The sequence below is a fragment of the Apodemus sylvaticus genome, chromosome 12 (assembly GCF_947179515.1).
Source record: "Apodemus sylvaticus chromosome 12, mApoSyl1.1, whole genome shotgun sequence".
In the NCBI taxonomy this organism is placed as follows: domain Eukaryota; kingdom Metazoa; phylum Chordata; class Mammalia; order Rodentia; family Muridae; genus Apodemus; species Apodemus sylvaticus.
In genome coordinates, this window is record NC_067483.1 from 16911438 (window position 1) to 16927118 (window position 15681).

At 38.7% G+C, this 15681-nt stretch overlaps 1 protein-coding gene across 5 annotated transcripts in view; it reads left to right on the forward strand.

Annotated features, from left to right (window-relative positions):
* The window catches only part of Relch (RAB11 binding and LisH domain, coiled-coil and HEAT repeat containing), a 101986-nt gene extending 89235 nt beyond the window's left edge, over positions 1 to 12751 (forward strand). For 4 of the 5 annotated variants that reach the window (XM_052201233.1, XM_052201232.1, XM_052201234.1 and 1 more), the window contains exons 25-29: positions 1581 to 1719; positions 4375 to 4491; positions 7616 to 7704; positions 8227 to 8297; positions 11151 to 12751. In XM_052201233.1, the coding sequence (XP_052057193.1) occupies positions 1581 to 1719; positions 4375 to 4491; positions 7616 to 7704; positions 8227 to 8297; positions 11151 to 11271 (537 nt within the window). In that variant the 3' untranslated portion in view covers positions 11272 to 12751. Of the gene's footprint in view, positions 1 to 1580; positions 1720 to 4374; positions 4492 to 7615; positions 7705 to 8226; positions 8298 to 11150 lie in introns of those variants that run through there. The other variant, XM_052201236.1, reaches the window with a different exon arrangement.
* The last annotated feature ends 2930 nt before the right edge of the window (positions 12752 to 15681 follow it).

The window sequence follows — 15681 nt, forward strand, 5'->3', positions numbered from 1 at the left end:
AATTTAAAAAATTAGCTTTAGTCTAGCTGGATATAAGCCATCCTGTATACATTTTTTTTCTCATTTCCTTTTTTAGATAAAATCTCACTAAATAGCCATGTCTGGTCTGGTACTCCCATTGTACGCTAGACTGGCCTTAAATTCACAGAAATCTGCCTACTTCTGCCTTCCAAGTGCTGGGATTGATGATGTGCACCATCATGCCCAGCATACATATTTTATTGTTATAAAACATTAGGATGCCGGGCAGTGGTGGCGCACGCCTGTAATCTCATCACTCTGGGAGGCAGAGGCAGGCGGATTTCTGAGTTCGAGGCCAGCCTAGTCTACAGAGTGTGTTCCAGGACAGCAGAGCTATACAGAGAAACCTTTTATCAAAAAACAAAACAAAACATTAGGAAAACAAAGCTATCTCCCTTTTACAGATGAAGTAGAGGAGGGACCTGTATCCTAATAACTGTCACAGATGCTACCTTATAAAATCCTCTAATATGTTACATAGATCTTTGTGGCTTGTACCACTGTAAATCCTGACTTCCATGCTTCAGGTGTTTAGGAAGATTTTTTCTCCATGACAATTATCTTGATTCTGAAACTGTGGTTTCATTTCAAGATTTTTATGTTCTATGCCTAACTGCAACATTACATATGACACTCTTCTCAAGGTACTAGAGAGTGCTTCAGTGCCTAAGAGCTTTTGCTGCTCTAGCAAAGGACCTGGGTGTGGGTCCCAGTACCCTCATGGAGGCTCACAAGCATCCATGCCTCCACTTTCAAGGAGGTAAGGAAGATGCCTTCTTCTGGCCTGTCCAGGCACCAGGTGCATACACAGTGTACTATATACATGCATACATGCCAACACTCAAACACATAAAGGAAAAATTCGTAAACACTTACCAAGATGAGTTTCAGAGGTGTTTTGTTTTTTGTCATACTGGGCATATATTTAATACAAATGAAAAAAATCTTGTGGACTAGAAAATAAGTGATTTGAGGATTTATTACTCACCAAAATAAGAAATTCAATGAAATTTCATTTTTGTAAAGAGTCTTAGAATAAAAACTAAATTTTTAATTATAGAAAGAATATTTCTCCCTTTTTTGCCCTCTACATATTTCACTGACAAAGCAACAGAAAAAAGAGCACATCTTTCTGCAATGCTTGCAGTCTTGCCAGAATTTCAACATGGCCTTAAATCCTAAAAATACAATGTCTTTTAGGGAAATGTGAGTAAGATGTAAGTCAGCCATGACTCACTGCTCTCAGGGGTGGATAGCTGGTACCTACAATATGTTTTGAGACGTATAACTTAGATACAAAAGCAAAAACTTAATCAGATTCTCCTTACATAGTTGGCTTTGTTTTTTCCATTTGTTTTTAATTTTTTGTCAGGTGTATTTGCTTGTTAACCTAAATTAAGAATTACTACAAAAACAGAAAGTGAGATCTTTTCTTAATAAGAAAACTTGACTATAATGGTTTTGCAGTGTGAATCCACTACTATAGGCCATTTTTAATCTGCTTATTATTCACCCTAACAGCATACTCCATTTCTCATATTCTTATTTCTGATTTCAAGTTGCTAGAAAGAGTGAAGATGCAGTTGGCTTCTTTCTTGGAAGACCCTCAGTACCAAGACCAGCATTCTTTGCATACAGAGGTCATCAGAACATTTGGCAGAGTCGGGCCTAATGCAGAGCCCCGGTTCCGAGATGAGTGTAAGTGATCTTGTTCTGCATTGTTCCTTCACAGTAGTGAAGCTTACTGAGTGTCAGAGCCTTTCTGCTCTTTGTTTCTCGTGGTCCAGCAGCTATCCTGGGATGCACCCCTGTTGTGTTCCTAAATACCAGCTATAAGACCCCAAATACCTCTCCACCTGCAGTTAAGAGACTTTCTTCATCAAAATTTTATGTATGCCTTAGTGCTTCTAGTCACTAGACACATTCTCACTTATCCCTCTTGGCCATCCTGATACACTACTTTAATTTTCAGTGTTTAGATCTACATCGTGATATGCTAACTCATTTTCTCTTGTTTCTACTTTGTCTCCTTTATCGTGGCCCACATCCTTTGTAACAGTTTCTTGGGTGGCATCAAACCCACCCAAGCATATTTGGTATCCAAAAGCATGTTTGTTTTCACTGTGAAACTTAATGGTCCTATTAGTTTCAGGAGTTTTCCATCCTTTCTAGAGGATCATAGGATTGGCCACTTAAATCAGCATGGTTTCTGCTGTAACAGTGCAATCTCTAATAGACTTTATTATATAGCCAAGATGATAGTCTTTTTTTCAACCAGTCTTAAGATCAGAATGATCAACAAAATATATTAAGTTATTTGGACTACAGTGTCTAAAAGGTTTATGAGGGCATGGGCACTTACTAACACAATGAGAGTCTCTGCGTATTAGGTGAATGTACTTATAATTGGTTAGTCAACCAAAAGAAAAAGATTGCTCTTCTAGTTATGAGCATGGACAATCCCAGTGTTACAGCACCACATTTATAGAGGTCCCACTCAGAGCTCTGAAGGTGGGTTGACATTAAGACAGTAGTTCCTTTGAGGGAGAGAGTAACTCCTAGCTCCTAGATTGAAGGATATATGCTAAGTAATAATGGGTCTGTGGCTTATGCCATGTGTTGAATTTAGTTGCCAGTAGAGCTTTTTGTAACCTGTCTACAAATACCCTCGAGGGCGATGTGGAAGAAGAAACGATCTGGATCGCCATGGGCATGATGTGTAGTGGTTATTTTTATAGATCCACGCAGGCTTTGTCCTTTGTAATTCTAAGCTGACAGTTATTTCTCAGAGCAAACACTATCTGTATTTCAATGCCTTTTTTTTACAATTTTTAAGAACTGTTAAAAAATTGGAAACAAAAAAATTTTTTCTTCTCCCATTAGTCCCAAAAGAACAGTTAAAAGTAAATTTAAGAAAAACTTCAGTTGAATAGATCTAGTTAACTTTGTCTCTGATATCTCTTTAAAATTTTTAGGAAAAAAAGAAATTTGATTTTTACCCTTCCCCCTTGCTTTGGACTACTTTCCCATTCAAGGGGCTTTTACCTTGAGGAATTTAATGTCAAATCTGTAAGTAGGATTTACAGTGAAATCAAAAAGAATACTGTATTGTTAACTATCCATATTTATAGGTAATTCTCTTGGTGTTTAGAAAAAGAGTAGAAGAGTCGGAATAATACTAGCATTAGTTCTTTCATTAGTCCATATTATTTCCCAATTTTCCATTTAGGTCTTGCATCTATTTGAAATTTTGTTTTGGGGTGTGTGTGTGTGTGTGTGTGTGTGTGTGTGTGTGTGTGTGTGTGTGTTTTGCCTGCATATATTTCTAAATGGTGTGTGTGTGTGTGTGTGTGTGTGTGTGTGTGTGTGTGTGTGTGTGTGTTTTGCCTGCATATATTTCTAAATGGAAGCCTGGTACCTGAGGAGGTCAGAAAGGAATATCAGATCCCCTGTAACTGGGAACTGGAATCAAAGATAATTATGATCTACCATGTGAGTGCTAGGAACCAAACCTCAGTCCTTTGCACAATAAGCACCAAGTGCTCTTGACCACAGAACCATTGCTACAGTCCCTTGCATCTATCTTAAACATAACAATTTTCAACTACTTCTAAGGGTCACTAGGGATGCACCATCATACTTTGGAGGCTTTTGAAAGACTCATATAAATCTACTTTGGTTTGAGTTGGCTTCCTTTTGTTCCCATATTCTACCTGTGCCTGAACTAATGACAGTCTCTTGCCTCAACCTCTCAAGCACTGGGATTACAGTGCAGGTTTCAATCCCCAGTGCAGATTCTCTTCTAGGTTTACTTCAGGTCCAAATACAAACAAACAAATAAATAAATAAATCTATCTCTTTGCTTTGGCTGTTGTACCTACCTCAAGATCTTACTTAAAAGTCTCCTAAAATCTAAAGTTAAATTCTATGTTTGTTTGTTTTATTTTATTTGCTATTTTAAATCTTTGCCTAATCAGACTTGAATAAAAGACTTCTTAGGTATTGTATCTTATTTTTCTTTGCCCTTGAAGATGAGTTTTAGAATTATTCCCACCCAGGTTATGTGTCATGCTGTGTTCCTAGACATAAGTTTCCATATGAATAGATTACCACTACTGTCTTGGCTCATTTCTTTATCAGTTTTTCCAAATGGGAGATTGAGAGGTGTGGTGAGATCACCTGTCCTCAGAACTAACTGTGGTGTTATAATGTCTGAAATAACAAATCGCTTACTTAGAAAAGCATACATTCTTGCCTTATAAGAAAAAGCATAACTATACATTGTAAAGTATGAGAGCTGTGTATATGTGATTGTGATAACATTTAACAATTTCTCCCCCCCCCCCTTTTCAGTTGTAATACCACATTTACATAAATTAGCCTTGGTGAACAACTTACAAATTGTGGATTCGAAAAGACTGGACATTGCAACCCATCTTTTTGAAGCCTACAGTGCACTGTCCTGTTGTTGTATCCTTTCTGAGCTGAACTGTATTTGCTGATATAACCCACTATAAACCAGTGTAAACCCACAAAAAAAAAAAAAAACTAAAAATTGAGTGGACTTTTTGGAATTTCTAGTTCAACTTTGCCACATCTGTTCTACTCTACTCATCTCATAATTTTTAAAAGTAGTTTTTAATCCTCTGTTTATATTTTATAAAAATAATAAAGCCTTGATGAGTTTCATACCCTGAGCTTTACTATATGATGAACAATAAATGCATGGCAGAATGAATCTAGGCTCTCATTTTCTGGTATTGGACTTTTCAATAAATGTTTAACTTAACTAGTGAAATACTATGAGTTTCTCTTAGAGAAATGTTATTCTCTGGAGAAGTTCGGGGCCAACTTGGTAGTCATCTCTAGTAATCAAATTGGGAGACAAACAGTGGTCCATATCATCTACTAGATTATAAATGATTAAACCTAGACTTAAAGACTAGTAACAACTTCTGCTTTCCATAGTTAAAAGCTAAACTGAGCTGGAACACAGACCTTTAACTGTCGTGTTGAGCTGCCTTTCTCTACTGTGTTTAGTAAAGTAAAACAGGAAGGAAGTGAAGATGGGCCAAGTGAACTCTAGCCTCTGGCACTCAATAAGAGACAGGGAGTTCAAGAAAAGGAAGTAAGGCTTTGGGAAGGGCGAAAAGCTGAATTCTCAAGAGAACCATGGAAGCACATTCTAGGCAAGTAATTAGAGAATTACATCATAGAAAAAAAAGAAAAGAAAAAGTTTAAACTTCCTAGTGATTCATAGAGAAAAGGAAGAGTTTTAGAATACTGTGGTTGTGTGTTGTATGCCAGGTCACAGTCCTCACCAGAGGGAGCAGGTCATTTGAAATAAGATAAAGATGTTCTAGAGTACCACAGACACTCATTAGGGCTGGATTTTCTTTTAAACTCAAGTATAACCATGGAGGATTGCTTTTGTTCAGTCTGGGACTGTTAAAACTCAGGAAGCAGGGCCCACTGCTGAGTTCTTCACTTACTGTGAGGACTGAATGGTCTGCTTACATGGACTCCATCAGCATGCTTCCTGTACATGTAGATCGTACAGTAAGCAGAAGTCTTAACATTTTAGTTTGATAACTAAAGTCCGTGTCCTTTATAAGTTTTGTTCCACTAAAAGCAGAAGTCATTGTCACTCCTGATTCATCTTCTAAGCTGGATTTTCAGCTTAGAGAAGATAGAGGAAACCAATGAGGAACTCCTGGTGTGAGTTGGCAAGGAGGAATTTTTTATGAAGAAGTGACAGAACCCTGGTGAGAGAGATATGATAGTGTAAGAATTAGCTCAACTGTGAAAGGGTCCATTAGAAGTTAAGCAAAAAACTCATGTAATCTAATTAGCTAATAGAAAGTTTATAAAATGTTCCTCAAGGAAAGGGAAAAGCATCGGGACAACTTTAGCTATGTAAAACAGGATCTTTAAATAAGAAAAGCAATAGTTTCTAAAGAACATACAAATTTATACAGAGAAAATATCAGGTATTAAGTATGTATAAACTGTTGCTGGGATAAATAAATCAAAAGGACAATAAGGGGAAGAAGAGCCATTTTAGAGTAGCCCCCCATTCAGTCAAGCACTGGGTTTGTTGTGCATTACTCCAACCTTACTTGTGTCAAGAGTATAGTCACAAATAAATTCTCATTTCCCGGGTCTGTTCCAAAACTGATTAGAACATAGCTTCCTTGCAGAACTGACATGGGAAAGTTACAGGTAACATTAGGCCTAATAACAAGTCAAAATGTCATGACATGCTTGAAGGACCTTAAAAATCTTTGGAGAGTAGGTGGCTTAGGGGTGATGAGAAAATTTGACAAGGCGTGTGTGCCAAGGAAAGATGAATAAATGCGAGTTGGTGTATGTGGAGGACAGGGCTTAATGTTGGGTGGCAAGTATTTTAAAGGGAGTTATGGAGAAGGAAGGTCATATACTGTGGATATAAGGGATAAAGACAGAGTTTGTTTATAAAGAAACTTTATTACAGAGCTATCCAAAATACAAGAGCATGTCTTACGAATCTCTAAATGTCTTCTTGGCAGTCAAAGGTGTTTAATCATTTACCACTGAGGTAGAGTCAGTTTTAATATCAGACAAGACTGAGCCATATGCACATTTCCAGTCCTTGAAACTTTGATTTTATAAGGAAAAGATAAGGCCCAACAAGTGAGTTGAAAGAATAACTTCCCTATTTTCTGTATGTCTGGCCATCTCAAGCCTCCATGCCCGTTTTGGTATTTCATTTTCTCTAATCCAAAGGTCACCCACTTATATCCTGGAGGTACTTTCCCAGTATCTAGAGAAAAGTCTGTACAGTAACTAAGCTGCAGTCCTCTGTGTCATGTGCATATCTAAATTGTGCATGCAAATGTAGGTGTGCGCACAGTGACACAGTACAACATTAATGCTAATGCGCACGTTAGCAGACCACTCTCTAGAGTTGGTTCTCTCCACCATCGCACCGCTTGGTGTCAGGGTGGGTCTCGGGTCACTCAGGCTTGGGTAGCAGACAGGTGCTTCTAATACTGCGTGGCTCACTGGCCCCGTCTAGATTTTTGGTTTTTTGGTTTGGTTTTTCGAGACAGGGTTTCTCTGTGTAGCCCTGGCTGTCCTGGAACTCACTCTGTAGACCAAGCTGGCCTCGAACTCAGAAATCTGCCTGCCTCTGCCTCCCAAGTGCTGGGATTAAAGGCTTGTGCCACCACCTCCCGGCAAGAGTTTACTTAATTTAACATTAGATTACATAATTAAATGTTCATCATCATTATTTTATTTATATAGTATTTAATTAAGTTATGGAATGTTAGTGTAACAGATATCACCAAAATAAATAGAAGTGTGAGAATACACTTAGATGACTATTAGTATCAGCTTTCCCCACAAAGGTACTGTCTGAAGGAAGTCTGACACATGCACGTTTGCTGTGCCTGAGCACTATCTAATGAGCATTTTTCTATATCATCTCTTCTCTGTTGGCTGAGGTTTTTGGGTGGGTGGGTAGGTGGGTGGTTTGTTTGGGGCTTTGTTTTTTATTTTTTTAGGTTTTTTCTCTCCCTCCCCCCCCTTTTTCTTAACTGCCTTTCCTCAGTCATTTCAGAGGATTTAATGGTAAATCACTTTTTACCCGGCCTCAGATGTTTACGGACTGACATGGAGCATCTGTCTCCAGAACATGAGGTAAGTGCCTGTGACCAGCAGCAGCAGGCCTGTGCAGTTTGGGCTCTCTGTACACTCTCTTCTCAGGGTGAGGCTAGAGATGACAGCCATGCTCAGCACTGGTTAAGTCTAGCTTGGCATTATTTTGTGAGTGTGTTTACTAATTGTAATACTTCATCAGGTTCTTCAATATCTTTGAACCTCTACAACTCTCTAAAGTAGGGATAACACACTCTCTTCACTTGATATGAGGAGAATTTAATATGGAAGTGTCTGGGATATTTACTTGCATTCTGTCCATGCCTTTCCTTGCCTATCACTTGTTTCTAATTCTTCGGTTGTATTTCTCCCCAGCATTCTGTGCCTACTCCTGACTGTCACACTATTGGCACACAAACCTACTTGCATGTCAGAGCCTTGGCCCAGCCTCTTCATGGGGTCCCTATCACTTCATCCTCTTCAGGTTTTTACACTTGTTTAGACTGTGGATTATAGTATTTGATAATGTTAATTTTATTTCACTAAAATGACTTTTCTAATCAGGTTATTTTAAGTTCCATGATAAAAGAATGTGAACAAAAAGTAGAAAACAAGACTGTCCAAGAGCCTCCAGGGTAAGACGTTTATTCTTTTTTAAGTGTTCTTGTTTACCTCAGTTTCTCTCTCTAAATTTGCTATCTATACGTATAATATTTTGTATTATTTGTAATCACTTCTTTGGAAGACAAGAAAATTATGCAAGCCAAGTGTGGTGGCACACACCTTTAATCCCAGCAGAAGCAGGTAGATCTTTGGTTCAAGACCATAGTGAGTTGCAGGACACTGAGGACTACATAGTAAGTCCCAGTATCAAAAACACAAATAAGTAAAAGGAAATTATGCAGGTCAGCTTTTTCTCAAGTATTGAATGAAATCGTAAGAACCAAAAATGAGAGACGGTGACTTTTTTAAGATTCATATCTCTAGTCAATGCTTTGTACCTTCCTTCTAAATATTCTGACTCAGCCTTGAGGAAGGGTGCACGTGAGGGTGCTCAAGTGTGTTTTCTGACATGCACAAATATGCACTGTCACACATGTGAAGACAAGAGGACAACTTGCAGGAGGCAGTGCTCTTTCTGCCAGTCAGGTTCTGAGGACTGACCTTGGGTTGTCAGGCTTGATGACAGGTATCTATCTTGATGAGTCATTTTTCCAGTCCCCAGCCTAGAAATCTTTATGTTTAAAGGCTTCCAGAGACATTGCTGGAGTTGCTGCTGGATTGAACCTTACCAGTCAAATAAATAGTACCTATAAATTTATGATGGGAGTTTTCAAATGTGGGAGTGCTCTAGAAAAAGCCAAATAGAATTCAAGGAATCAGTTGGGTTTCAAGTTAGAATGTGAATGCAGAAGTCTAACAGTGATAGTGAACATTCAATGTCTAACAGTGATATTGAACAGTCAGTGTCTAACAGTGATAGTGAACATTCAATGTCTAACAGTGATAGTGAACATTCAATGTCTAACAGTGATAGTGAACATTCAATGTCTAACAGTGATATTGAACAGTCAATGTCTAACAGTGATAGTGAACATTCAATGTCTAACAGTGATAGTGAACATTCAATGTCTAACAGTGATATTGAACAGTCAATGTCTAACAGTGATATTGAACAGTCAATGTCTAACAGTGATATTGAACAGTCAATGTCTAACAGTGATATTGAACAGTCAATGTCTAACAGTGATAGTGAACAGTCAATGTCTAACAGTGATAGTGAACATTCGGAAATGGTATAACTTATACGTGTTATGTATACTGTTATTTTTAAAGAATAATTAAGATTTTTGAGCAATAAATAGTAAATAAAATTCAAACATATTTCCTTTAAGGGTGACTGCAGAAATGTTTCATCCAGGCAGTCTTGAGTTCTCAGACATAGGAATAAGCATATACATGTGTGCACAAACACATACACAGAGAGAGAGAGAGAGAGAGAGAGAGAGAGAGAGAGAGAGAGAGAGAGCTCATGCTCCTCCCAAAGCCAGTACACATACAAGTCCCTTGCCTCTGTATTGGGAAGTTTTCCCAACCTTTTATGATGAAAAGAGCTTCCACACACACTCCAGTGTTTTATCATGGGTCTGCCTCTGTGTGTTGGAATTGCTAGTGCACACCACCATGTCCATTTAAAACATAAATCCATTCTGAAATCAGGTGAGTGGAAACTTGTAACTTGCCATGTGTTGCCCTTGATGTGTTCACACACGTTTTCTTACTTAATGCTTAGAACATTTGCAGTAGAAACTGCAAGCTCTGTTCTGTAGACAAGGAAACTGAATCTAAATTAAGTCTAAAGCTTCTTGATCAAAACCACAAGGCAGTAAGCTGGGTTTCCTGTCTATTGCAGGACATTTTTGTCAGGGCACTGAAAAATTGTGCCTGATCAGGGTTCTCTTCCTGTTAAGCAGTGTGGTAAATCAGCAGTCTTCAGCAGTCATTCAGATTGTGTTTACTCCCTGCATACTAGGTTGGAGAAAAGAAGAAATGAATTTGTAATCTCTTCATTGAAATTAGTATAACACACACATACACACACACACACACACACACACAAATAGGATTGTTATCAGCACAGTGCAAACCTCACTGTGATTTAGTTTACTCATTTGGGAAATATCTGTGTTCCAGACTTGCTGTAAGAATTGAATGGAGTGATAGAATTAAAGAACAACTGCACAAAGCTAGAAGGGTAGCTTGGTTAGCAGCTGTTCACTGTGCTAGCTTTCAGGCCCCAGAACCGGTTTTGAGATGTGGGTGGGGTGTGTGTGTATGTGTGTGTGTGTGTGTGTGTGTTTTGTTGATTTTGTTTGGTTTGTTTGGTTTTGGTTTTTGGATGTAGTGGTACATTCTTATAATTCTAGCTCCAAGGTAGCAGAGACTTTATGTTCATCCTGCATAGCCAAATTAGTAATTCCGAGGTCAATAAGCAATCTGTCTCGGGTTGGGGTGGAGGGCTCCTGAGGAACAAAATATGCAGGCAAAAGGATAACCATTAAACTACTGACATTTGCAGAGTACTGTAATGTGCCTCACACTAGACTAAGCACTTTGCATGTGTGGAGTCCCAATAGGCCCCATTGTGTAGACAAACAACTTCCTCAGGACCTCACAGCTAGAAAGCCAAGTCTGGCAAACCCTAATCCATATGTGGTCTTAACTGCTGCTGCTGCTGCTGCTGCTGCTGCTCATGTAAAAGAGAAAATCTAAGATAATACATAAAAATTCCTCATCACAAAACTTCCTTACCTTTGTGTGATGTAATGATAATAATATGTCACTTGCAAATGAAAAACTGGAGAGTCCCCAAGATGGCTCCGTAAGTTACGGCATCTACCGCCATGCCTGATGGTAGAAAGACCCACAAATTGTCCTCTGACAACCACACATTTTAAAATTTAAACTTTAAAATTTTTCTTTTCTAGCTCAATGTCAATTGCTGCAAGTTTAGTGAGTGAAGACACAAAGACCAAGTTTTTGAACAAAATGGGCCAGTTGACAACATCAGGTGCCATGCTGGCCAATGTGTTTCAGAGAAAGAAGTAGCCGCAGGAGGGCCGCCCTGTGAGCACCAAGATGGACTGACTGCTCCTTGTACTTGAAGCGCTTACCATTTTACTTCCTGGCTTTATGTTCTTGTGTTATAATTTCATCCTAACCTCCAAAGATATTTGCACTGCTTTTAATTATTGCTGTGTATCTATTGGTTTGGGAATTATAACTGGTAATAGAAACTTGATTTAATGATCTCAGTCCCTATTCTATGTTCTTATTTTTGAGAATAACTTTTATATATAATATATATATGTATAGTGAAGAGGGGTTTTTTTTGGTTTTGTTTTTTTATTTTTATTTTTGGATGGGATATTCACAAATATCTGTATTATACTCTAAGCTATTACAATGGTACTTAAAATAATGTAAATTTGAAGTCATTGTTATAAAGTAATAAAAGTGGAGATTACTTAAGTATTTAAATTATGAAAGAATAATGCAGACTTTTTATTATTTCTTAACTGACTAGAAAGAGCCACCAGCATAATTCTGTGCCTTTTGGACTTCAGTTTGTGTGTTCTGTAAGAACTACATGCATTCCTTTCTCACAGTATTTGAGGCTGCTGTGGTGGATTTGAATGGCAGACCCTACAGTCAATAGATAATGATGAGACTTACCACATTTCACATCTCTCTTGAGAATCATTTAAGTGCTATTTAGCCTCCCAACATGTAGATAGATGCATATGATGTTATTCCCTGAAGGAAACAGCCCTTGAGCATGGTGAGGAGTAGCCATGGTGAATTTCACAACATTTGTACTAGATTTGAATGCTCAAGAATGAATGTACTGAGAAGAGCTAATAATTCTTTATCCTCAAGTTGAAATACACAAGAAAATATGATTTAAGTCTGAAATTTAACACCTACTTCCTGTAACATATTGTAGGATGCTTTCTGATTATTTAAACTTAGCAGTTTACTTTTTCATCCTGACTGAGAAGTACTAAGTGGTTTAGGATATTTGGGGGTTCCTTTTTCCCTTCTAAAGTGAAAGCGATGTTGGTTAAGTTATTATTAGTCAGTCACCACCTGGTCCCTTAAACTCAGTGGCCATATCCATTGCTGTGTTTTATTTATATGGTATTATGTTGATAGACAGTCCCACTGGAATTGACTGATTGTCCACACAGTGACACAGTGCTGTGTATCGAATGGAGTAACTGGCTTAAGGGGTTAATGTGAGGCCTTACACAGTTCCTGCATATACATGATTCTCATATTTATTATATAAATTGGCTTTAATGCACTTGGATCACATTCACGTCCTTTGGAAAAGCTAGCTTTCCCACACAGTCAAAGTTTATAAAGTTATTTGCTTTAGGCAAAGTCATTCTTTTGCCTATAGTGAAATTATTGAGTAGTAGTTTTTCTGAACTGTTGGATTCTAGGCATTCCTGAGAAACTGAAAGTGGCTACCTTTCATGTCAAAATGTTGATCTGTTATAAGTAAAATGTTTTGCATACTTGTTTTGGTTGTGCATTTTGTTTTCATTTTGAATCCCTTTATCCGTACAAAAATAAGAAATCATTTATTCATGAAAATACATTTTAGAAATCTACCTATTTAGAAATCTAATCTCTATAAATTCCCTAATCTAGTTTATGTTAAAAGGATTGAGGTAGTATAAAACTAATGTATTTTGAACATAATTTCTAAAGAAAATGTTTATGCTCTGCTCTGAGGTACAGTGGGATAAGTGTGTTGGCCTACCAGCTGACTAGACATGGAGCCCTGGAGTGTCTGGAGGGTGTTCCAAGAGTCAGTGCTGATGACAGAGATCTGCAGATGCCTGAGTGGATAGCGTTTACAGCTAATGTTATCCTTCCATAGACTTTGAGTCAATGCTATATTCATTATAGTATAAGGTAAAGGAAATCATTTCCTTTTTTAATATTTTATTAGTTCTTTGAGAAATTCATGCAAGTATTTTGATCTTATGTACCACAGAGTCCTTCCAGATCCTCCTAACTTTTTTTGGTTTTTCCAGACAGGGTTTCTCTGTATAGCCCTGGCTGTCCTGGAACTCACTCTGTAGACCAGGCTGGCCTCGAACTCAAAAATCCGCCTGCCTCTGCCTCCCAGAGTGCTGAGATCACAGGCGTGCGCCGCCACCACCCGGCTGATCCTCCTACCTTTGCAGGGCTTTTCGTTTTTTCCTTTTTTGTGGAGGGGGCCGATATTTGTGTTTTGTTTGTTTGGGGGTGGTAGTTGTTTGTTTGGTTTGGTTGTAGTAAACCCATCATGTCTGGTTTATGCTGCCTTACAGTCTTATATGTGCAACATTCGCCTGGAGTGTGGTCGACTTACCAGGGACTATGCTGTTAAAGGTAATTACTATCTAAAGATTACTACAGTACAGAAAATGTAGCTGCTTGATAGTAACAGTTTTTATGAAAATTTTTCAATCTGTAATTAGGCAATTTATAGTAAACTAATATATTTCTGTTATACTTTTATTAATGAATTGATATATTTAAATAAGGATTTTTGGAGGAAAGCATACATTGTATCTCAAGTAAGAGTCCTTTAACCTTTTGTCTTATCTATTACTAAGACTTAACATGATTGGGAAGTAAAGTTTGAACTCTTCAGATGATAGTCATTGATTGTAAGTTCATCCAAAACACAGCAAGCATTTGAATAGTAGGAGTACCCATCTCTATATAAAGCTTGGTTGACCTGAGTAAGAGTTTCAGTTGTTTCTCTCACATATTTGGTGCAGTAATGACAAGCCTATAATACGCAAGGAAGAATAGGTTGACAGGAAGGCTTAGGAAGAATTGTTGTCATTAGAGTGGTTACATAATTTGTCTTCTTTGAATTTACATTTTACCTAGAAGTAGCAAAACCAGGCTTTGGCTGTGTGACACAGAAGAGAGAAGAACCCTAAGTGTATGGGGCATAAAGTGACCTAAAGAGCTAGGAAGACATGAAGAGCAGCATGCTAGGATGGGGTACCACAGAGGGCTAGCAGGAGTGAGTGACAGGTCAGCACAGTGGCAAAGAGGCAGGGAAGCCTGAGTTTGATGGTAATCCTGTTTTAGGTTTGTGAAATCTCTGATGCCTGAGAATTGTGGTGAAAGTGGCATTTAAGAAGTCCACTAGCTGCACCTGTATCTCAACAGAGGCCAGGGCTGGCGCAGCCATTCATATTAGAACGGAATGAGAGTCTGGGATGAGTTACTATGGAAGAAAGAATCTAAAGCAACCTTGCCAATCACACTTGCAAATTTCAGCAGAGCAAAAGCAGCAGGGGACAATGAGACTGGAGGGAAAGCAGCAAGGAAGGGCTTCTCCGCTGCAGGCATGGCAGCCAGGGGCAGCAGCTGAAGGGGACACTTGAGAAAACAGCACGTGGATGGACAGTAGGAGAGAATGCCACGAGGCCAGACACTAGCAGGTGAGCCGTAGGAAGATTAGGGGCTTTCCACTGAATCCCTTCTGTTTTATCAGTCAAGTGTAAAGCAGACATTAGCTTGCCTAATCTAGAAAATACTAGAAGCTTGAGAAATAACTTTAAAATAGTCACCTTCAAGAACTGTCAGAGAACTGTAGTCCTACCAAGCAATTTTCTGAGCTCACTTGGAAGTAAGAATTGTGAATTTTAAAGAGGAAACTACTTAGCATAATTGTTTAGTGTGTGTGTGTTCGCACGCGCGCGCGCACACACACACACACAAGATCAGATTACCAAGACATTCAGAAGTAGGACATAGCCAGAGCTGATTTTCCATGTGTAGAGCAGAACGTTAAAAGTCCTGTAGAGAAATGTGTAAAGTGATGGCCACAAGAATGAGCTACTGGAGTAAACATGAGGGGAGATGTCTGAGCTCTCAACAAAGAACAGCAGGAGTGTTGTAATGAGAATATTCGTGTGAGTGAAGTGGAAGGGTGTGTCCTGTGGAAGAAGAGATGAGAAGCACACAGTGTGTCATCCTGCTCCACGTTCCGAAACAGGCTCGTGGGGACAGTTTGATCAAAGCAAAGCCGTAAGGCACCTTCCTTAGGGTAGCTAGAGTTCACTTAGAATGGTATGTAGGGAAGGGCCTGTCAAAGGTTTACGCGTAAGCTGAGTTCTCTGAAGACAGCATGCTTTTCCATGGGCCAGGCAGCTGGTAGGGGAGGATTACAAATGGACTTACCTCAAAGGTGTTCAGTGGCCGGGTTAGAGTTCAGGTTGATGTGCACACACATTGAGAGAGGGAGGTAAACAAGATTGGGGTAAGCCCGCCCCAACCGTCCTGAAGATCTGACCCTAGTTTGTTTCTATTTATGTATTTCCTTTGTACATGACTTGACTTTCTACCCTGGAAATTGAGGTCTTCTCTTTAACTTTTGTGTTCTAAAATATCATAGAGGGATTTGGGGGGGGGGGGGTTGTTGCTGTTTGATTTGGG